Genomic DNA, 24,624 nt, shown 5'->3' on the forward strand with positions numbered 1-24,624 from the left:
TGCACTTGTGCAGAGAGAGACAGAGAGGGAGAGAGACAGAGAGAGAGAGAGACAGAGAGACAGAGAGATAGAGAGACAGAGACAAAGAGAGACAGAGAGAGAGACAGAGAGAGAGACAGAGACAGAGAGAGACAGACAGAGAGAGAGACAGAGAGAGAGAGATAGAGAGACAGAGAGAGACAGAGAGAGACAGAGAGAGACAGACAGAGAGAGAGACAGAGAGACAGATAGAGAGACAGAGAGAGACAGAGAGAGAGACAGAGAGAGAGTGAGAGAGACAGAGAGAGACAGAGAGAGTGAGAGAGAGACAGAGAGAGAGACAGAGAGAGACAGAGAGAGACACACAGAGAGAGACAGAGAGAGTGAGAAAGAGACAGAGAGAGAGAGACAGAGAGAGACAGAGAGAGACAGAGAGACAGAGACAGAGAGAGACAGATTGATTTGATTCTGAAAATAAGATTGGACACTGTAGAAAAAGAAATCAATCAATGAACTAAAGGCATATTAATTAAAATGATTGAAATCAAGTCACAAAGAGAAAAGAGCTAAAACACAGTGACTCATAGATCTAGAAACTCAGCAAAACTCAAACAAAATAAGCCAAAGCAAACCCATACTAAAGTACAACAGAACATAATTTCTGAAAAACACTAATAAAAAGAAATCACTCAAAGGAGCCAGAGAGAAAAGACATAGCAAATACAGAATACACACTGGTATGGGTTTGTTTGAGATGCTGGGGATCAAACTGAAGGCCTTATCCACGCAAGGCGAGTGCTCTGCCACTAAGTTATGTACCAGGCTCTGTCTACTCTTGTCATGGTAGATCATACACTGTCCATAAAACAAATCTTTGGGATAGGAGAAATGACTCAACAGTTAAGAGCACTGATTGCTCTTGCAGAGGACCTGGGTTCCGTTTTCAGCACCTATATGGCAGCTAACAACTGTTCCAGGAGATGTGACTCGGCCCTCCTCTGACGTCTGTGAGCACTGCACTACTGGTACACTTACATTCATGTAAGCAATACACTCATACACATAAAAAATAAAAATAATAAATAAAATATTTGAAAAAACAGGTCTTGACACATTTTAAGTATAAAATTTATATATGGAAGTCTTTGGTTAAAAAAATATAATTATAAATCAATAACAAAATTATCTGAAAACCTCAGAAATATGTGGCAATTGAATGACTCATAAGCTAGATAAGAACCACAAGGGCAGGGCTGGGGTTGCAGCACAGTGCTAGAGGAGATGCATCAGTAAAACCCTGGGTTCAAGCCAAGGACAAGAAAAATCTCAAAGAAAATTAGAAAATATTTAACAGAGGGACTAGAGCGATATTTCGGAATTTAAGAGCACTGACTGCTCTTGCAGAGGACCCAGGTTCAATTCCCAGAACCCATATGACAGCTAACAACTATCCGTAACTCCAGTTCCAGGGGATCCAACACCCTCTTCTGACTTCTGAGGGCATTGCACAACATGGGTGCACCTACCTACATGCAAGCAATACACTCATACACATTAAATAAAAATAAAGAAAATATTTTTAAAAGAAAGAAAATATTTAGCTGAATAAAGTTTATTGCTTCAAGAGCTTGTATTAGAGGCCAAGTATAATGATGGACACCTATAATCCCAGCATTTGGGAAACTGAGGAAGAAGGTTCACAAATTCAAGGCCAACCTGGACCAATAGAGAGTTTGAGGCCAGCCTGGACTTTGTAGTGAAAGCCTGTAAAAAAGGAACCTGTCAGACCCTTTGTATTAGAACAAAAGAGGTGTCCATATCCAATGAGCTAAAATTCTTCTTTAAGATACTAAGTTAAAAGAGAAAATTAAGCCAGGTGTGGTGGTGCACGTCTTTAGTCCCAGCACTTAGGAGACATTCAGGTGGATCTCTATGAGATTGAGGTCAGCCTGGTCTACACAGAGAGTGCCAGGTCAGCTGGGGCTACAGGGAGACACTGTCTCAAAAAGACCAAAAATAAAAGCGGAAATTAAATCTAAACTAAGAAGAAAGTTAAGTAAAATAAGCATTTCTACAAAGAATATGTACACGTGCTGGCCAAGAAAAGAATGAGTAACATCATTAGTCACTAAGGGAAATGCAGTTCACTACTGTGCTATGATATGCTACTGATGCCCACTAAATAGAGTGATCTTTTTTTTAAGAAAGGAAAACAATTGCTGGGAACGAATGCCATTCTCCAGAAGTTTCTGGGTGAGCCATCTGTGATCTCAGCCATAAGCCATCACTTCCTATCTGGAACCACCAGGCCCCAAGCAGTCTGCCCCGCTCTGGTTTCTTCTCCCTCCTTCTTCTGGGAGCTTCATTTTACCCCAAAGCTTCCTCACCAATGTACTGACTGAACTGGGACAGAAGTGAGTGGCAAGCCACTATTGCTCCAACTGTCAGGTCACACACATGACCTGGAGCAGACACAAAGCCTTGTCCAGGGGCACTGCAGGCAGACAATATCAGACCCTAATATGCTGTGACACACTGCTTCACCCTTCCTCCAAGCAGCCTTCTCTTCCATTCCTGGGTGCAGTCTTCTCCCGCTGCCACCATCCTGTTCATTTCCTCCATGCATTTTTTTTATAGCCATGGAGTCTTGCCTGATGCTGCAAAGATCGGGGTAAGCTGTCACCTCCTAACAGAAGTTATGCCCACAACACAAATCACAGCACATTGAGAATTCTGGGTATGTGCCATACAACAAGATCCAAAATGCCCTTCCTGAGATGGAAAACCCTGCTCACTGAAAGACAGATAGTGAACATGTTTCAGTGGCCGCTGTCCCTGTGAACCTGCTGTTCTGGAACAAAACTGAGTTTTCCTCTGGGAGACATGAAAGTGAGTATTACAAATGATGCTCTTTGAGAGGAAATGCTGGTCAGTGGGCAGACAAAGAGGTCCCTTATCAACATTGTTTATCTCAAGTTTTCCTAATAGAATTCTATCACCAGCAGGGACTCATGAACTTTCTAAAGCACTCTTAACTACGGAGAGGGTTGGAGATTTGTTCAGCTTCCCAAACAAGTTAATTTTCCTCTTTTCCTTCCATTCTATTGCAAGCAAAGATGGCAGAATTTTCTTTCCCTTTCCTTTTCCATCTTCAGAAAATTCTAAGTAGAAGTAGAAAACAAGTGCTAAAGATGTAGAAAAATCATTTGTTTTCTATTATGTGACACATGACCTCCTGATATGTGTGCAGTGGTAAGGAGCTCACAGATTGTTAAGACATTTATTAAGTCACCTGCTCTCGGGAACGTTCCAGCCTTAGGGATGCTCTCCATAGCATGGTGGCCATGCATGAAGAGAGTTGCTTTTGTGTCCTTTCCCACCTCTGTGCTCCTGCAGAGTTAATACCATGTGGATGTTACCAAGGTTTACTGCTGGTGATTCATGGTTCTTGGAGGCCAGGAAATCCAAGTCAAGCATAGTCCTGGCACCTGTTTGACTTCTGGTGGGGGCCTTTCCGTTGTATCATAGCATGGCGAAGGGTGAGACAGTGCAAGAATACCAGTTCAGCTCTTTTCCTCTCCTTAAAAGCCATGTATTCCATCATAGGGGCCCGGAGCTCTACAAAGGCAGAAAGTTCAAGGGATAGGCTGCTGCCTGGTGATCACCTAAGGATTTTCCTCCCTGCATTCTGCCACAGCAGCCCTTAGCAGTCCCAGCCATGGCTCAAGCAGTCCCTGATATAGCAATGGCCACTGTTCAAGGGCACAGGCAGAAAACCTTGTGGTGCTCATATGGTGTTAATTCTGCATACATGCAGAAGACAAGCCACAGAGCCACGGCTTCCTTCACCTAGATTTCTTTCAAAAGATACATCAGACTGACGGGGGGCCTGGAAAAGACTTGGTGCAGGAGCAGACCACCACAGAGATCCCTTACTGGTGCAATGTTGATCAGAAAGGTGAGGTAGGAACTGTTTCAGAAAGTCCCCAACATAGCGATGCTGAATGGAGCCACAGGCATGGGATTGAAACCAGGCTATAAAAAATGAATTTCTTTTTTTGTAAATTGCCCAATCTAGGGTATTCATTGACAACAACAGAAAGCAGCCCATTATGTAATAGGAACGTCTATGCTATGACTTGTTTGATTTAGCAGGTTCATGACTAGAGGGTAATTTACCTTGGGTTAATCCTGCTATGAGTCTCACTCATAACTGATTTAGATAAGACCCTGGACTTTCAACTTTTGAGTTGGTGCTAGAATGAATTAAGACTCTGAGGTTTATTGGGATGAACTGTCAAAAAGACATGAATTTTGGGGACCAGGACAAAATTCTATGGTTGGAATGTAGCTCTTCAAATATATGTGTTAGAAGTTTAATCCCCAAGGCAACAATATGGGGATGTGGGGCCACTGTGAGGCCCCATACTCATGAGTACATTGCTGTCCCTTAAAGAAGTTTATGGAGGGAAGTGAGTCACTTTTTTATTCTTTCTGTCCCTTCTACCAAGTAAGGACACAGCACTCCTCCCTTTGGAAGATGTAATAGGAAAATACCATCTTGAAATCAGAACGCTGTCCTCATCAGACAGCCCAATCTGTTGGTGCTTTGATATTGGCTCTGTCAACCTTACAAAATGATGTGAAGGGGCTGGAGAAATGGCTCAGCTCTTAAGGGCACTGATTGCTCTTGCAGAGGATCCAGGTTCAGTTCCTACCACCCACATGGTGGTAGAGGATCCAGGTTCAGTTCCCAGCACCCACATGGTGGTAGATAACCATCTGTAACTCCAGTTCCAGGAGGATCTGACACCCTCTTCTGATCTCCTCAGGCATTACATGACATGGGTGCATTTACATGCATGCAGGCAAAAAAAAACTCATACAGATAAAACAAAAATAATAAAAATAAAATATTTTTAAAGACAAAACTATGTGAAATAAACTTCTGACGTTTATAAATTTCCCAGTCCCAGGCATTTTGTTATAACATCATATCACAAATAGACTAAGATAATAGGTACCTCACTCCTAAGGAGATACTCAATTCTGAGCCATGTAAGTCACCATGTCATCAGTCTGGAAGCTAAGGCCAGACAACGCTAAGTCTAAGAATGTGTGTGTTTGTGTAAGGAGGGGGAGGGCACTGCTTGAGAGACAGGGCTTTAGGTCCAAGTCCTTACCACCTTTGTTATATTTCATCATATATAAGATATTACTGATTATACAAAACACCATCATTTTTTGTTTTACTAAGAAAAACATTGCTGCCCATTAACATGATGGCCTAAGGACAGTTCTACAAGATACAAGAATTAATCCCACTAAATTCTCAGTACTTGGAATGCTGTTCGTGTATCCCGAGGGACTGAGCAATTTCTCCTATCTTCAGGTTGATTACTTGACATTTACTAGATAATACTTTCATGCACATCCCAGTAACAAAGCATAATGTTTTGTTATATTATGTACTTGGGGGTAGCCTCTCTGAAAAGCTTGAACTTTGCAAAATAGACAAACATAGCAAAACTGAAACTGTATCATTCATTCACTGACAGATATTACTTCATCAATATCAAATTTATACCCCATGCTCTATTTCCTTGACTCCCTGTGTAAACAATAACTTTTAGTTTTAATGACAAACTACAGAGTAACCTTTTGAAATCATCTTAATTAGCAATTAATCAACAATGCATCTACCTTGCTTGAAACTTTTGAAAACAAAAAGCTAAAACTATACAGACTAAAAAGAGCTAAAACTATTCCCAGACAATGACAAATCCATTACAGCTAGAGCAATTGATAAGATGCTGTCCAGGGGCTGGAGAGATGGCTCAGCGGTTAAGAACACTGGCTGCTCTTGCAGAAGACCCGGGTTTGAATCCCAACACCCACATGGCAGCTAACAACTGTCCATAACTCCAGTTCCAGGGGATCTGAAAGCCTCTTCCATCCTCCGGGAGCATTGCACGACACGGGTGCACTTACCTACATGCTGGCAATACACGCATACACATAAAATTAAAATAATAAATAAAATATTTAAAAATAAAAAAAGAGATGCTGTCCAACCAGCAGCATGGTCACAGATTCAGGCTGGCAATCAATTCACAAGACACAGTGGGATTTAGCACTGCCCCTACTTAGTTCTACAGTAGGAACCAGGACAGGAATACAGTATATACACAATATCTGCAGTCTCACAGGAGAGCTCAGAGACTGCCCACAACTTCAGTCTTGGTTCCTCTTCACCTGCTGCTAACACCATTAATAAAAAGATACCTGATGTGCATAGTAATGCAGTAATGCTGGGCCCTTTTAAATAAAACTAGAATTGAAAACTCATATGTTTTTGTTATGAAATGTGAGAGCACAGGGTCAGGGAGATAGAGGAAATGTAGAGCAAGATGCTTCCAGAAAGTTTCAGAAACTTACAGGACAGCACCAACCAATAAAAATGGGGTGAGTATACTTCATTGTATGCTATCTATTAGAAACAATGTATTGTGGCCTGAATTGTAATGCCTAAAATTCATAGACTGAACCCTAACCCCTAGTACTTCAGTATGTGACTATATTTGAAGCAGAGTCTTTAAAAAGGAATTAGTATTAAATGAGGTCATTAGCATGGGCTTTAATCCAATGCGACTAGTGTCTTTATGAGAAGAGATTAAGACACAGACATGCAGGATGAAGACTAGATAAAGACAGAAGGAAGAGGGCCAGCTGCAAGCCAAGAAGTGAGGTCTACAAACATATAAATCATAGAAATACACACACCTATAGATAGAGGAAAATCCACTAGGCTAGTAATGTGTGTGGTTGTGAAAGTAGTGAAATGATCCAAATGCCCAAATCATACGGAACTGGATAAAATAAATTATGGCTCACCCCTGACTTGAATCTACATAGTTATAAAGAAAGAGGTCAGTCTTGTTGCTGACATAAAAAGACACCCAAGTCATATTGATAGAACCAAAATCAAAGATGAAGACTTTTACATTTTTAATTTATTATTTTTGTTTTATGTCTATGTGTGTATTGCCTGCATGTGTGTAAGCACACCCGGGTCATGCAATGCTCTCAGAGGTCAGAAGAGGGCATCGGATCCCCTGGAGTTACATTTGGACAGTTGTTAGCCACCATGTGGATACTGGGAATGGAGCCCAGGTCCTCTGCAAGAGCAGCCAGTGGTCTTAACCACTGAGTCAGGTCTCCAGTCCCAAAGATGAAGATTTTTTAACTTAAGTGCACTGAGATGTAAAAATTACCTGACACTCAGTAGGCACTTTCTACCCACCCCCTTTCATTGTGCTTGGTTGGATCTTTGTAACAAAGCCCCTCTAGCTGGCCTAGCTCCACCACCTACTAGCTCTGTGATCTTAGGTAAGGAAGGTTGAGTCTCTTGTCTGGAAAATTGAAAGAAATAGCCAGAGCATTTCCTTCAGAAGAGAAAGATAACATTGCATGAGATGAGACCCAGCTTGAAGTGTTCAGTATAAACTCACACAATGCAGGCACATAATGAATGTTCACCACCACCTTGGTTCTCATCTCTGAAAACCTGAAGGAATAAGATTTCTTGTGACTTGACTTGTATTTACTTTAGCTCTTCTATCACTTTAAACATTATTTAGTTTAAAAAAAAAGTAATTCTGTGTATTTCTCATCCTGAAATGAAATGAAATGAAAGACTAAAAATGCTTTTTTAAAAACAGTTCTTAACCCACTAAGTTCTGGAGAATTTCATTATTTTATTACTGAACTGATAAACTGCTTTTCTGAGAAGTTAATATTAACTGAGTCATTCCCAGGTAAGTAGATTGTATTTATCAGGTAAAACTGAAGGGGGCTGGGGCAGATAGGCAGCACACTAGGCCTTCTACCCAGGAGTCAAGTGTGGGCCTCTCACTTCATGCCTGTAGAAGGGTAGCTAAGCGAGGGTCTTATAAATGCAAGGATGGATATATTCTTTTCAGAGTTATGTAACCAGTCTCAAGCTCACGACTTTCTAAGTAAGGTTCTTCCCAGTGCTTTCTAAGTATTAACTAAGCCATTTAGGCTCATTTCCACAGACCTGAAGCCTGAAAGATCTGTGTGAGCCTCCAGATTGGAATTAAAATTCAGTTCACCCACACTTCAGATCCAGTATCTCTGTAGCCCATGAATGCTTTCTGGAACTTAGTACAACCTGTAGTAAGACCAAAGGAAAGGACAAAATAGGCTGTCCCTGAACTTGGCCTCTAGCCAGCGTGGACTCCCAGGGGCTGGGGGGTAGGGGGCGGAAGCTCCCTGTGAACCTTTGCGGCACTAAGACCAGGGCAGCCTGAGGTCTTCACAGGGGCTTAGTTCTACAGCTAGAGTGGGAACACTCCTGCTTCCCATTCCCAGTTCTTCCCACAGCTGGTGAGTTATCACTCTTCAGTTTTTGCTTCTTGGAAAACCCAGCCACTGCAAAGCTAAAATAGCTCATTCAAGGTCAGAAGGGCAGTCAAGCAAGAACTGGCAACGTGAACTGGCAGATTATAAAATCTTGGAGGGCAGATCTTCTAGCTCTCACCTCCCCCTGGTGCCATGGGTAAATGTTTTTGTTGATTGTCTCCCAACACAGTTTAGAGGAAGGCTGTCTTTTTCAGAAGCACTGCAGGTTTAAACTTCAGGTTGAGACAGAACTTTCAGAGCAGGCAAACTAACCCCACCCCTTGTGCTCTGACCCTGAGGCCTGCTAAGGTCGCTGAAGCAGATACCCAGCATTCAACCACAAAGTGCTTAAGGTCCTAGGTCCCAGCAACTCACTGCCTGTCCCTCAGCAGTGTTTACCTGGGGCCCTCAACCTGGAACCAGTAAGCCAGTGCTCAGATGGTGTGAGAAGCTTCCAATGCTCAGATGGTGTGAGAAGCTTTATGGTAGGGCACAGATACTGAGGGCATTAGAAGCCTGTTGAAGGTTCAAGATCCCGTAGCAAGACTTTATAAAGGCTTGTGCAAGCCTCACCCACAACAGTCCAAAGCATTGTAGTTACAGGATCCTGGTAATTGCACACTGCAGGTGACATTGACCTATCCACTAGCAAAACACCCCCAAGTTCAGAGTGGCAGCGCTGCCTGTTTAGCCTTGAACCAAGCGCGCCTTCCTGCGTCCAGACCGTCCTGGGTCACTTTTTCTATGACCTCCTCGCCTTGAGACCTTTTGCTGGAAGACAGCTTCTCTGCCAGGTTCCCCTGCTTTCCTCCCTGGTACACACTCTCCTCCAGCCCGGGGCAGGGTGGGAATCCTCCGCTCAGCGCGAAGGTGGAGGTTTTTCCCTGGGATGGCGGGTCTGCCAGGCCAGAGCAAGGAACCCCGACGCGCTTGCATGCACCCGCACCTCCTGCTGGAGCTGCGATGCATCAGGACAAGGAGGTAGTGGTGCAGCCACTGCAAACGTGTGCGGAAAGCTAGGACCCCACGGCAGGGGAGGAGAGCGTGGGAACCGCGCGCAACAGGAGGCAGCAGGGTGACTGCAGCGAAGTTGCGAGCGCAGCCAGGTGCAGGGAGGATGCGAACCGTGACTGTGTGAGGGGACACTGCTATTCAGCTCTAGGACTTGCCAGGCGGCTATGCCAGGCGCTCCTGGTGCTTCCACGGGAGGGAAGAAGGGAGACACCTACCAAACATGGAGAGAGAAAAAGAGAGGAGAGGAGAGGAGAGGAGAGGGAAGAGGAGAGGGAAGAGGAGAGGGAAGAGGAGAGGGAAGAGGAGAGGGAAGAGGAGAGGGAAGAGGAGAGGGAAGAGGAGAGGGAAGAGGAGAGGGAAGAGGAGAGGGAAGAGGAGAGGGAAGAGGAGAGGGAAGAGGAGAGGGAAGAGAGAGAGAGAGAGAGAGAGAGAGGAGGGAGAGAGGAGAAGAGGGAGAGGAGAGAGAGAGAGACTCGAGGAAAAGGAAAGAAAAGGGGCTTCCCACACCAAGATTCGAACCCGGTCCCGGGACGGCTCTGAGCCTGTGCCGAGCAGCTGCAGCGCGGGTGTGGGGTCCGGGGACCACCCTTCCGGACGTGCAGGGCTCACCTGGCGCGCTCTGGGCTGGCCGTGCGGCCGCTCCATAACGGTGGCAATCTGCTGTCGCTGTCCCGACCGTGCGGGTGTCTGTGCCCCGCGCTGCAGTCCTGCATCGAGCGCACCCGGCTGGCTTGCCTTTGCACCTCCTGCCCACTGGAAGGGTCGGATGGCTGCGGGGGACTCTGGCTGCATGTCTTTACTCCCCAAACGGTCCCGCGGACGGCGGGTGCCTGCCTGGGTCCTAGCGCCCCGACTTTAAGCCTGCTTAGCCGGTCCCTAGTAGCTTGGCTCCGGGCAAACCTTCCGGGCCTTTCTAGGGAAGTCGAATCTCCCTGGAGCTGCTGAACATGGTGCCTTTCTTGGGACTCCAGATTTGGGTTCCAAACCTCCTTTAACCCTGTCCCATGCTTCTCCACTCTCCCCTTGGCTGGCTTCTAGCCCCAAGAAGGATGGAGTTTGCTGCCTCTCTGGACTCAAATTAATTTGCTGCTCCTCCAGCCCTATTTCTTTATTATTTATTTACTTATTTACATTTTTGTGGTACTGGGGATTGAACCTGGGGTTCATACATGCTAAGCAAGGGCTCTATCACTGAGCTATATTCCCAGACTCGATTGCATTGCTTTAAAAAGATTTTTACGTTGCTCAAATATGTGTATAAATGTATGGAAATATATATCTATATATATATAGATAGATAGATTCACATACACATATTATTATATGTAGTAAATATTGTTCTTCCTCAAAGATTCAAATTCAAAAGACTATGTAAGCAACACACTATTGTGTGTGTTGAGGGGGGGTGTTATCCCTTGGTCTTAATTGGGCCGACAATTTGCAAACATGAGTCACACATGGATTAAGCCAAAAGCACAGTTACACTTCTTGAACCCTCCCCCTCCACTGCATCTGCCCCCACCAATCTGTTTCTGAGCTAGAATCATTAAAGGTCTATGTGCATACTAGGATGCCTCAGCTTCTTTTAAAGAGTAACCCAGCTGCACCTATGTAAATGCCTCAGCTGGAAAAAGACCTGGTGTCTTGCCTGTGGTGCATATACCTGGAAGAAGGATTTCTAACAATGCCCTAGAGAGCTACCCACAAGACTGAGTCAGTCCAGCCAAAAGCAAAACCAAACAATCTGTTCCCGCTGACTTTCTCATCCACAGAGGCTGAAGAGATTTCTAATGGCAGAATAGGAAAACAAGTCATTTTTAGAAGTAACACCTACTGCATAGGATGTGGACAGAGGCAAAGAGAAAAATTATTTTGGAGTTAGCCACTATGTATGGTATCCTCTCATAAAACACCAGTCATATTAATATAGCCTTTATGGTCTTTTTCAATAAACTCAAAGTATTTTTTCACAAAAGCATCCCCTCCTGTGTGAAAATATTCTAAGATGGCCCCCAATTGTCCCCACTCCTATGTTCATATCCTGTGTCATCCCCTCCCCTTGCGTGTGGGTGGATCCTGTGACTTGCTGCCTAGGGCTAGAATATGGCACTGGCTGTGGAGATGCTGAAGGCTTATAGTCTTGCTGGGAGACTGTCATTCCCTGACTTTGAGAAAGCAGGAAGCCATCTTGGGAGACCCACGAAGGAGCCAAGGATGCCTCTGGCCAAGACTTCGTTAGAAACTGAGACCCCAAGTTCCACAAACTGAAAGAGAGCTAAATTCTTCCAACAAGCAGGGAAATTTGAACATGAACCATTTCCTGGGTGAACCTCAAATCAAACCTCCAACCCCAGGTGACACATTGATTGCAGCCTCCCCATAAGATTCTAAAACAGCACATGGGGACTTCCAGGTGGGCTGTGACTAAGGAGACCCTGTCAAAAAACAATTAACAAACAAAAAGATCCTAAAATAGAAGACCCCAAAAGACCACACCCCTACTGCTGATACTCTGAAACTATGATAATAGCGTCTATATATATATATGTGTGTGTGTGTGTGTGTGTGTATGTGTGTGTTCATGCATGTGCCCACATGTGGTTGAGTGTGCATATGTGTGAATGTGTGTATGTGGAGGCTGGAGGTTGGTATTTAGCATCTCCAGTCCTTCCTTATAGTTTTCTTTTTGAGAGGTCTTGCTTAGTACCCAGATCTTGAACTTGTGATCCTTCCATCTTAATCTACCATATAGCTGAGATTTCAAACTTGTGCCACCAGGTCCAGTTGCAAACAATATCTTCTAGAGTGGAAGGGTTATTTAATACTTCAAAAAAGGAAGTGCATGGACCTGGAGAGATGGCTCACAGGCTAAGATCACACACTGCTCTTCCAGAGGACTCAAGTTCAATTCCCAGCAGGCTCACAACCTACTGAAACTCTAACTCCTAGGGGATCCAACACCACTAGCCTCCCAGAGCACCTGCACTCATGTGCACATACTTCTTCACACACACATATACTCATTATTTTTTAAGAAAAAAAAAGAGGTGTGAGTGTTGGTGGGTAGGGTATAGAACACTTGTATTTCCCCAAATTTGCTACAAATGTGTTTTTATCAAATTCCCACAACTCCTAGTAGTTTTTTGTTTGTTTGTTTTGGTGTTTTTGTGTTTTTTTTTTTTTTTTTTTTTTTTTTTTTTTTTTTTTTTTTATTTTTTTGAAGCAGGGTCTCCCTGTAGCCCCAGCTGTCTTGGAACTCACTGTGTAGACCAGGCTGGCCTTGAATTCACTTCCGCCTGCCTCTGCCTCCCAAGTGCTGGGACCATAGGCATGCGCCACCTCGCCCAGCCCTAGTAGTTTTTTTTAAAGAGGGCAATGCAGGTGAATTAGGAAATCTTTGCCTCTTAGGTTTTGAGTGACACATTCCTTAATCTTTTCTTCTTCCTCTTCTCCTCTTCCTTGTTTTTCCCACTATAAGTCATAATCCTCAGATTCGCAAATATCCCACTTAACAAAGCCTTCTGAATACTAAAGCAATTTTAGGACAAAATTGCCTGTTTTATTTTAAAAGCATTTTTATTTATTTAATTTGTGCGTGTGCGCACGCTCATGTGCAGGGATACCACTCTGTGTGTATATGTGGAGGTCAGAGGACAATTTTCCAGAATCAGTTCTCTCCTTATATGTGTGTTCCAGGGATCAAACTCAGGTCATCACGCTTGGTGGCAGGTGCTTTTATCTGCTGAACCATCTGGCTAACCCAAAGTTGCTTATGTTTTATAATTAGCCAACCGCCTTCATAAATTAAGTGCCTCCGTGTTAATGTGGATATGCAGGTCAATGGTAAGGTTCTGGGACCTTATACCCTGGCTCCAGCTGCTAGATGCTAAAGCCACAGCAGCAGTGAACAGGAACCACCATTTTTGTGTGCGTTCCACGTAGAGTTTGCAGAGTTAGAGGGAAACAGTACTGAAAGAGTGTAGTTGGTGAGGTTTCCACACCCTTCCTGTACCTGTTTTCTGCACTTTCCATTCCAGATGTCCACTTTGTACCCACCTGGCTGACCCCTTCATCCCCTTCTTTACCAAAAATGGATTCAATTATTTAGATTTGGTTTGATTGCATTGGAAACTTAGTCCCCAGTGTGGCACTGCTGAAGGATTGTGTGATCTTTAAGAAGTAGAGTCTAGGGGGACTTTGAGGTCATTAACAATGGCATTGACATTAGAAGGAACTGATACAGTTCTCATGGGAGCCCAATTAGTTCCTGCAAGAGGGGTATTACAAAGCAATAAGCTTGGCCACTCCTAAGGCTCCTTAGCTTCCTGTCTTGCCACATGATCTCCCACTGGCATTCCACACATGTCCCACCATGGTGTCTGCCATGAGGCCCTCACCAGAGTCAGTGTCATGATGTTTGGACTTTCAGCCCTCCAAAACTGTGAACTCAATAAACCTCTTTTCCTGATAAGTGATTCAGCTTCAGATATTTCATTATATTAGTGGAAAATGGTCCAATACAAATGGGGAAGAAGGAGTATATCTTCTACATATGTTCACTGATTGGCTGATGGAACAGAACCTTTACATGGGTTTATTGGTTTATGGCATTTGATATATATATATATATATCTCTCCAAAGTGAAGTATTATCTCATCCAGGAATTTGCATCACAAACCATTTAATTATTGAAGTAGTTTGAGGGTGGTAGTCACAAAGGGAGGTGTCAAGAGGATGGTGAAGGGGTGAGGTGAATGCCAGACATTAATGAACAAGAGGGAACTTCACACTCAGCTTGCCTGCTGAGACCTGCAGCCTGGTACAGTGTCCTGTTTCTCTCACAGCAGCCTACCTTCCCCAAAGTCAGCCAGAACTGCCATTTCCTGGTGCCTTTTCTTCAGCTCTACTGCACTAAGCACTTTCATCTGTCTTATTTGAGGGTTTCCAAACACAAAATAAGTACCTAGTACATTTTCACTGAATGAATACGTGGATGGATTCATTGAGATTAGACCTCAGGGGTTAGAGTGTTGCTCTTTTGAGTGCCTAGAAAAGATTGAGGGAGGGACTATCTACCACCTTCAGATGGCCTGAGAGGTGGTGGCAGCTGTGGTCTAAAAGTTTCTAGAAGTGGAATAACAGTCACCATTGCTTCTCTAGGTTTAAGAATGTTAGCTCCTGATTATAGCTTTGAACTCTTCTGTCCTGAGATTTCTGACTGCATATTTTTATGTCGTGTGGGGTTCTTGATGTTTCATTAGTCAAGTTGTTCAGAAAAATATGTGTTGAAGGTCTATTAAATTCTAGGCATTTCTAGATGTGGTGGTACAAGCCTTTAATCCCAGCACTTGAGAGGCAGAGGCAGGCAGATATATGTGAGATTGAGGCCAGCCTGGTCTCCATAGTGAGCTCCAGGTCAGACCTGTGGTTACAGGAAGACCCTGTCTCAAACACACACATGAGTGTGTGTGTGTGTGTGTGTGTGTGTGTGTGTATTGGACATGGTCCTGGGAATTGGGGCTTCAAGAAAAGGCCAACCTGGGTTGGCTAAGCTTGCAATTTACTTGGGGCAGTATTTGGAAAACTCTCTCAGCCAAATACTACTACCCCACAATCCTGTTGATTCCCTGAGTGCCACAGCATGCATGGCAACAAGACTTGAAGTCAGTTCTCTCCTTCCACAATGTGGGACCTGGGGGTTGAACTCAGGTCGTCAGGCTAGATGATAAGCATCTTTATTCGATGAGTCACCTCACTAGCCTCAGCTTATTTTTATAATTGACTAAGGATAACATAGATATTTGGAACATATCAAATTGAAAACTTATTGTAACTTAGGTTTCTCTGGCATTATAGAAATCCCGAATGTAAGGGAGAGTTGTGCTGGAATTTGTGATTCCCTATCTGACTGCCCCTCAAGATCAGCTCTTCACCCCCGTCCTTACTCTGTGCCCTCCCTACAACTGACCTGTGCCCAACGCGTCAGTGGCATCCTTGTCTTCTGGCTTCTAGTCAGGTAGATTCAGTCAAGATCAGGTTCTACCAACTGGAAGCAGAAGCACCAGCCCAGGGTCCAGATCACAGATAGTAGCTATGTCTTTTACTGACATTCCCCTCAGCATCTTCCCAACCCTAACATCTGCTCCTTCCTTACCTGATTGCCATCTACTTTGAGGTGGGAACAGCTTTCCATGGGTACTATACCATCCTTTAACCATGTCCATATCTGCTTAAATAGCCATTTATGCTTTTCCGGAATGGACTAAGATTCACATCCCATGTCTTTCAACCAGTGAATGCAGAATTATAAATTCATATTCATTTATTTATCTTTTATGCGCATGACTGTTTTGTCTGCATGAATGTAAATGCACCTATGTCATGCAATGCCTGTAGAGATCAGAAGAGGGATTGCCCCTAGAACTGGAGTTATAGTTGTTAGCTACCATGTGGGTGCTGGGAACTAATACAGGGTCCTCTACAAGAGCAGTCAGTGCTCTTAACCACTGAGATATCTCTCCAGCCCCCAGAGTTATAAATTATTGATAAAACACTACTACTTAAGCCTGTGACCTTTAGAACTATTTGGAGGCACATTTTTATTTCATTACTACTGGCAAACACAATTTTTCAAAAAGGTTTATGGATTGGACAAAAATATGTCAAGACAAAGGCCAGGACTGAGAGGCCAAGCGAAACAAGGAACCAGGTCAAAGTGCTTGGCTTTTCAAGTTCTAAGAAGTCACAGCCAGAAGAATCTTGTTCAGACTTCGTCATGAGGCTGGCATCCACTATGGCAGTTCTTTCCCCAAGTCATGCGCCTAACAAGGCAAAGCACCATTTCCACATGACCTCAAGTTTTCTACTTGTTCAGCCAGGCCTATGTCTGAAATAGGTACCCATGTCCTTGTTTTCGTGTGTTCAACCCTTGTTTCCACCTATTGTAAGTGGCTTCTTCTCCATAACAAGTCAAGCTTTCTAGGCTATTCCAGACAATAGCTTGCTTGCTTCTAGATCCATGCAGCACTTTGTTTATACTTGCACGTGTCACCACCTGCTTGTGCTAGAATTATTTATGCTCAGTTACTTTTCTAAGTCCTAGACTCTTTAGGGTCCTGAGGGTAGGACAATGTCTTACATAGTTTTGTTGCCCCGACTGGTATGTGGCAATGCTTCAAAAGTTGACATTTCTAACTAAATCTTTCTTGACTGACTGATAAAATAAATGAATGGACGAATGAGCAACCAACATTCTTTGCACTTGGGGTGGTAATATAATTTCTTCTGAGTCTCAGAAGACCAAACCATATTTCACATATCCATCCAGAAATAGAAAATTCACAAAGCAAATGGCACTATATTTGAGAAGAAATATTTTCAGATTGTTCCCATATGTGTTTCTATATATAAAGGTTTATGTAATATTTTAAATCAAATTCAACACCATGTGGGCATGCATCTTCTAGAAGCTCATGATGATGATTTGGGTCAGAACTTAAAACAATAACAAGACAGTTCGTAGAGGAGATTTGTTCATTTGTTCTCTAGCTCTCCTCATTCTCTTGAAGTTTCTTCTCTAAATTTGACTCCAATGTCACTAGCCATTGTTGACCTTCTCTGACTTCTCCAGGCAGAATCCCTCTCTCCCCTGAGGTTTTTCCCCCTTTGTACAGAACTTTGTTGTGACTTTTATCCCTCTGCTCTGTGGCAATTTAGATGTCCACATATCAGCTACTTTTCTGTTGCTGTGATAAAACAACATAATCAAGGCAGTTTATAAAGAAAGAGTTTATTGGGCTTATGGTTTCAGAGGGATGAGTCCCTCATGGCAGGGGAGGCATGGTAGAAAGTCGAGGGCTTACATCTTCAGCCACATTCAGGAAACAGAGAGAAACTGGAAGTCAGGCAAGGCTATGAACTCTCAAAGTTCACCCCAGTGGTGTGCTTCCTCTGGCAAGGCCACACCTCCTAAACAAACAACGCCACCAACTGGGGCCAAGTATTCAAGTATGTGGGCCTATGAGGGACATTTCTCATTCAAATCACCATGGTCAATCTCCTGGTGAGAATGTGCACCTCATGAGCAGAGTCTTCCTTACCTCCTAAGCCTACCATTGCTCCTGGCACAGAGTATGCACTCAGTAAATGTGAACTGGACTGAACTGGCCTTGTGTCAGTTGTGTACTTTGGATCCTAAAACCTAACCAATGGCGGCTGGAGAGATGGCTCAGCGATTAAGAGCACTGACTGCTCTTGCAGAGGACCCGGGTTCGATTCCCAGAACCCACATGGTGGCTACGAACCATCCTTAATTCCAGTTCCAGGGGACTCAGAAGCCCTCATCTGACTTCCGCAGCATTGCATGACATGGGCGCACTCACATACATGCAGGCAATACACTCATACACATAAAGTAAAAATAATAAAATATTTTTTAAAAACCTAACCAACACTCCCTTTGGTTTAAAAATCCTGTGACATTTATGAATCTTGTAATAGTATGATAGAGAAATATACAAATATACACATATGTATACATACAACTGCAGTTAGGCAGTGGTATCTAGGTTTCTTTTTTATATATTTTATTTTTATTTTATGTGTGTGAGTGTATTGCCTGCATGTATGTAAGTACGCCCATGTCATGCAATGCTCACAGAGGTCAGAAGGGGGCATTGAATCCCCTGGAACTCAAGTTAGGGATGGTTGTTAACTGTCATGTGAGTGCTGGGAATCAAACCCCAGTCCTCTAAAAGAGCAGCCAGTGCTTTTAACTGCTGAGCCACCTCTCCATCCCCAGGTATCTAGATTTCTTATCTGCCATCATGCACTTGACCAGATCCCAGTTTAGGTATGGTAAATCACCTCCACATCAATGCTTTTTACTAATAAGAGTAAGATCAGCATCTCAGCATAGATTTAAGAACATATTCTCTTAGAACTGAAGTAGGGAACTGGAGCCAGGACCATGTTTCAAGTCATGGAGTAGAGGGAGGGGAGGAAACAAAAGTGTCTGGAGTGTCTCCTCAGTGCTCAGTCCTTTGGTTGCCTTATCACTTTAAACCCCCATGATGTCTTCAAGATCAGGAAGTCTTATCCTATGTTGCAGCAAGACATCCCCAGGGGTCAATGGAACCATTCTTAGACATACTGCAACTGGAGGCGGGTGGCTCTGTGGCAATGGGTTTCATGGGGGTGATGGTGTGCGTTTTATCTTTAACATCACCACGAAGCCATAGGACCCTGGGCTCACTGTCTTCCATACACTGTGTTTCTATTCCCAAAGTCACCAAGCTCTCACCCTGGGGGTGCTGCACTTGCTGATCCTCTGCACACTCCAAGCTTCTTTTCCCTTTACTAGCTAATCCCACTGGTCCTCTAAACCAGTAGTTCTCAAACTGTGTTTCCCAAACTAGTAGCCTTGGCATAGCTCGGGCAATTGTTGGAACATTCTTGGGGTCCTTTCAGACTTCAGAGTCTGTACTTCTGGGGGGCAGGACCTGGGATCTTGTGTCATAACAAATTCTCTGGGCTATTTTGATGTATGTTAAAATTTGAGCAGCACCATTCTAGGCTTTCTCTTAACTGTACTGCCCAGAGAGGCCTTCCTTAACCCTACCTCTATCAGGTCTCTACCAGGTCCCTGTTGTTATATGGTCTCATAATAGTATTCATTATAATCTTTAAATTGTGTGATTGTCAGTGTATTTATTTAAAGTACGTTTTCTTTAGCAGACTGAGTTCTTGTGAACGCAAGAACTGTGCATGCCTGGAACCTTTACAGTGTGCCTGGCACCTCATAGGTACACAATTAATGCTCATCTTTTTGTCAGTTTCTCCTAATTCATGAATCAACCTGGCCTTGGCATGCTGGGGTGGTTCTTGAGCCCACTGTGTCACAGAGCATGAAGACAACTGAACCTTCTTCCTTACCATTCAGGAGGAAACTGAGGGACACCACCCAGGACCCCTGTTCACAGCCTCCCTTTTTTCCTGCTGTCGAGGAACCACACTTATAAGTGATGGGTGAAAAAAAAATCGAAGGATTTAGGCAACTCATTGTCAACAGATTGAGAAAATAATTCTATGAAGTAGGATAATGAATTTCTTGATTATACAAGATTTTCAGATTCTTGGTGATCTTTGAGCACTCTTGCTTATTCTGATGCAGAGTCAGGCGGTGCTGTCATGGTAACTCAATGGCTCATCTTTCCTTCCAGGCATAATGTGTGTGAAATGGAATCAGCACTCACTCTCAACCTTAGCTTAGTTAGACACGTAAGATGCTCAGACTTCAGTTTCCTCAGAAAAAGTATTTTTCAAAGATTCCTTTTACTTTTAATTTTGTGTATGTGTATGTGTCTGTATGTGGTTGTATGCACATGAGTGCAGGTACCCACAGCTCCCCCTGGAGCTGGAGTCATGGGTAGTTGTGAACCTCCCAATGCGGGCAGTGTTGGGAACTGAACTTGGGTCCTCTGCGAGAGCAGTCTGTGCTCTTAACCACTAAGCCATCTTTCTAGCCCCAGAAAAAAATAGCATTGGATAGACATACTCTTTCCCAATGGCTGTTGGAACTGTACTCTGCCCCCCAACATTAGTGTCACTCATTGCTTATCCTTGGAAACTCTTGGAATCATACCCTGAAGCGTTGTGGATAGCTGGGAGCTAGGTTTGGGAGACAAAGCTGGGCCTTGCCCCGATGCCCTACACCATTATCTAGGTCTTTCCTCCAAAGACGAAATTAGGTTCACTTCACATGGCCCCCCAAGGCAGCCTTAGGGCACAGTCTTTCCAGAGGCAGACCTGCCCCTACCCCAGTCCTGCATCTGGGAGTCCCTGTGTCCCTCAATCCTCTTCTAACACCTGCCTATGAGGGCAACTCCTCACACTGCCTTTCTGAGTCCTGGGGCTCACCTGCCCTCCCTCCCACCTCACATCTTATTTCAGCACAATCACGTATCCATTCAGCATTCAGGTTCCCAACCTTGGTAGTCTGTTACCAAGGAAACAGATCATTAGAACCACCTGGCTTGGCTGAGACTCCAGAGCAACACTGCTGTTAGGTTCTCTCAGTTGGTTGTTCAAGTGACAAAGGTGAGGGAGCCCTTACTGTGAGCTCATGCTATGGATGTACCTTATCCTTGTCATCTCATTTAACCCCACAGCAACTCCACGCAGCAGGCCCAGCTTATCCCTTTCCACATGGAAACTGAGGCTAAAAGTACCTTCTAAGATCCAGTAAGAGCTAGTAAGCAAGCCAGTACCTGAACCCAAGACTGACAACAGCTTTCACGTACTTGTCCCAAACAGCCCTCCAATAATGGGATTTCGAAGGATGCCAGCAGCCTAGCATGAAGCCCAGAGCTTGCCAGTTACATGTCAGTGATGTTCAGTGTTTCTTAGTTTCTTAGTTTCCTATCACTTCTCATTCTCATGTCTCATTCCCATCTCCTCATCCTTAGCCCCATCTGAACCCTAGCATCTAATAAGAAGCACAGAGTATCCCTGCCTATATGGAACATTTGATAGGGCCTGATGGAATACAGAGGCTTTCAGAAGTGGATCTGATGTTGGGTGTTGGCCATGGAATTCCAGAGGCCTCACCCTGAACTGTTTTTCTGGAAGACACTCCCCTCCCCAGCTCTGAGGATGTCTGTTCCAGTTTTACTTCTAGGCAAGAGTTGTTCCATGCCTTGTTTGTTTGTTTATCTGTTTTAAGGCAGGTCTCACTATGTAGCCCTAGCTGGCCTAGAACTTACTATGTAGCCCAGGCTAGTCTCAAATTTGCAATCTTCCTGTCTCAGCCTTCTGAGTATGAGAATATAGGTGTGTGTTACCATACCTGGCTATTATACGCCATTTTCACTTCGGTTTCTAGAGAAATGACAGAGAAGTAGACGGCAACCCTAAGCAAAGTGTATGAACTACAATAGCCTCAATAAAGTACACATGCCATTTTGTAATCCTACTGGAAATCTTTAAACACAAGCATGAAATCAAAACCAAACAGGACAGCCAAGGTCAGTGTACTAAAAACTCACCAACACCCACTTCTAAACATCCGGGAAGATTTCAGGTGACAGGAGCTGGCACTGTGCCACTTCACAGGTGGGGCTGTCCTTGTACTTCATGGTTTCAATCCTCAGACCCTGTTGACTCCCTAACTGGGAAAGCCTGAGGTCTCTCATCAGATGTGTGCATCAGAATTCTGAATAACAAACATCTTCACAACAGGTACAAGGAAGTCCCAACTTCTCCCTGGGTCAGAAGCTGAAAAACACTGCTACCAAGCTGGCCTTGGAGCCTCACTGACAAAGTGACAGGTGCGTGGAGCCCCAGCTGGGGCTTCACTTGGGGTGGTAAGAGGGGCACGTGTTAGAGAGCTGCACCTGGGTTTAGGTCCCCAGCAGATATGGGAGGGAGACTGCTGACAGGGTTGACACCTTCGCCCAGTGCCAGAGCAACGATTTGAGGAATTCTGGTTGCCCGCTAGCAGGACATATGTCGTTCTCTTCATCACAGGCACATCCTTAAAGACTGTTTCTGTACGTGGAACATAATTTGCCTTGCCCCAGCATCACCTAATTGTTCCTGCCTTCCTTCCAGATTCATCTATGCTATGGAATCTGCCCTGCCTTGGAGAGGCACAGGCCCTGGGACCCCAGCAAATGTGAGCAGTGGAGCAGCCCCTGCCTCAACAGTTCTGGGTCAGGGAGCTACAACCCCACTCCTGGAGCTGAGTCGCCTTACGTGCATGGAGAGCAGCCTGGGTTCTCTGCCAAGGCTGCCATGTGGCCTCCTTGCTCCCTGATCCTCCTCTAGTACCTATGCCAGAAATAAATGGCCTGTCACGAGTGAGGAGTGGGCACCTGAGCACCCCAGCATGTTCTCAGGCAACCCTGCTCTGCAGAAGTATGATTCCCTGGACCTTTGAGGGGTGGATTTAGTAATCCAAGGGAAGAGGGGGCAGTGGGAAGTTAGAGATATGGAATCCTGTACAGTCTTTGGATTCAAATTTAAAATATTATTTTTCCAGGCTCAGACACAAATTCACTTGTCATCACTTGGTTCCTAACAGAGAGGGAAAAAAAAGTACAATGGAAACTTAGATCCTGTGTCACAATGTCAGGAGTATAAATAAAATGAAAGGCAAGTTTGACGTCAGCAGTGAGGATTCTCACATTCCACTCCACTTCCTCATCATCAAATGTTCAGCTCATTTCACCCCCTTGGGTGGTGGAAGCTGTTAGTGTAAACAGGTGGAGCTCTGACCATGGGGACCCTGCTTCTCTCTCACGATCCCATGGGGTAGGTCTCACTCCCTGGGGTGGATGTTTCCTGGGGTAAAGGAGACATTCTTAGCAGATGTCACAATTCTTTCTACTTAGACCCCTCAGCTTCCTCCAGTTGCTTCTTCTACCCCAGTGACCCTTCCTGTAGAGCATGGTGGTAGACAGCTGCAATCCTAGTACTGAGGAGGCTGAAGAAGGAGAACTGAAGTTCAAAGCCAACCTAGGCTACATAGCCTCAAAACAAAGTGAAACAAAACAAAACATCTCTTTTCTCGGACGTAGCCAGCTTGTTTCTTTTACCAGACTTCCTGGGAATGTATTGAGGGAATGTTTCTTTTCCTAGAGAAAAGGAAGGAGGACAGGGGAAGGAGAGCTGAGGGCCCCCTGCAAAAGGAGGCCAGATGTGGATGGTGGGCGCCACTGCTAGCTCAGCGGCAGTATGGGGCTGGAAGGCAGTGTTCAAGCCTGCCCAGGAGCGTTGATTCATATTTTAAACACACTCTGGTAAATAATTCTCTGGTATAAGTATTCCCTGTATGTTCTCTTTTTATGACACAATTATTCCTTTACATGGTTTTTCTCAGAGTGTTAAGCATCCTTGTGCTCTGAAGCCAAAAATATACATGGTCTAATGTACAACTCAACTTTAGGCATCAAAGGGCATCTGACTTTAAAGCATGCCAGGAAAGGTTGGTAAGCAGTGCCACAGGTATAGATAAGCTGGAAGCTGGTAGTTCACATTCCCGTAGTAGTGTCTGCCACTATCTGGCTTGATGTTTTGACTCTTGGAACCATGTCACTGCCATCTACTTCACAGAAATGCTCAGATGTTAAATCTTTGCCTTGAAACACGGCATTCAACAGACATTTATAAGTTCTCCTTTCTACGGTGGATTATTCTGGTGCTGGCATAAAGAGATGAAGATTCTTCCATGTCTCTGGTTGCTGCTAGTCTGACCAGCAAAAAATGCATTTAATCACAGCAGAATGTATAGTGTGGGAAAGAATGGCCTTGGGTATCCCATGGATATGTTTAAACACAGTTCTTTCTCTTCCCGGCTATTTGATTTAGGGCTTATACACAGCTTCTTTATGAGAAGGTTGCCTGCCCCCCAGGTCTTCAAGCACTGCCTGAAGAAGTCAACGGAAGGTGCCATGCACAGTATCTGGTTCCGGGTAAGTCCTAACAGACTCTGATGGATCCTCCTGGCTCCTTTCCTCCCTGTCTCTGCTAAGGAGGTGCATCTGCTGCCTGGAAAGAAAACATAAAAATAGGAGAGAAAATTGCCATTGCAAATACATACCAGGTAATGTTCATACTCTCATCCTGTCCAACACATGCACATATACACATGCACACACATGCACAGGCATGCACACACATGCACATATTGGCACACACTGCACACACATGAAACTTTAACCTTGCTTTATATACATGTGATTATTCCAGGGCACTATTTCAGTGTTATTTTTTAGAATTAGATTTCTAACTCTGCTCCCATCCAGAAGTAGATTGGACTGATAATGGACTGAAATGGCATTTGGCCATTTTCTTCGCTGTGTGAACTCAGTGGGGCAGGACTTAGCAGCACCTAGACTTCAGGTCCTTGTCATTTTGTGTCCCATTATGGTACCATGTATGACTCAGTGTCCTGAATTCTGAGTGGTCTATTTTATGTGTTTCTGGGAGGATTTTTTTTTTCTTTACCAAAAGAATCTCACGAGGGAACATTGTTTTTCAAGAACTGTGCCAGGACCAGTCCAAGGCAAACTGTGAAGGGCAGGGAGGTGGTTTCCACCACTCTTTTTTTCTGATTCCTTTCCTCAAACCTAAGTATCCTGTATCCAATTACCACAACTGGCTTCTAGAACCTTCTGGAAGTGTCTCATCTAATTTGATTCCCTTTA

General features: G+C 44.3%; 1 protein-coding gene across 2 annotated transcripts in view; it reads right to left on the reverse strand.

The window, feature by feature from the left end:
* The window catches only part of Pde8b (phosphodiesterase 8B), a 231,470-nt gene extending 221,232 nt beyond the window's left edge, over positions 1-10,238 (reverse strand). For both annotated transcript variants that reach the window (XM_008855989.2, XM_017795088.2), the window contains exon 1: positions 10,027-10,238. In XM_008855989.2, the coding sequence (XP_008854211.2) occupies positions 10,027-10,209 (183 nt within the window). In that variant the 5' untranslated portion in view covers positions 10,210-10,238. The remainder of the gene's footprint in view (positions 1-10,026) is intronic.
* Positions 10,239-24,624: the final 14,386 nt, after the last annotated feature.

The sequence above is a fragment of the Nannospalax galili genome, unplaced genomic scaffold, assembly GCF_000622305.1.
Source record: "Nannospalax galili isolate Female #2095 unplaced genomic scaffold, S.galili_v1.0 scaffold907, whole genome shotgun sequence".
Lineage (NCBI taxonomy): Eukaryota > Metazoa > Chordata > Mammalia > Rodentia > Spalacidae > Nannospalax > Nannospalax galili.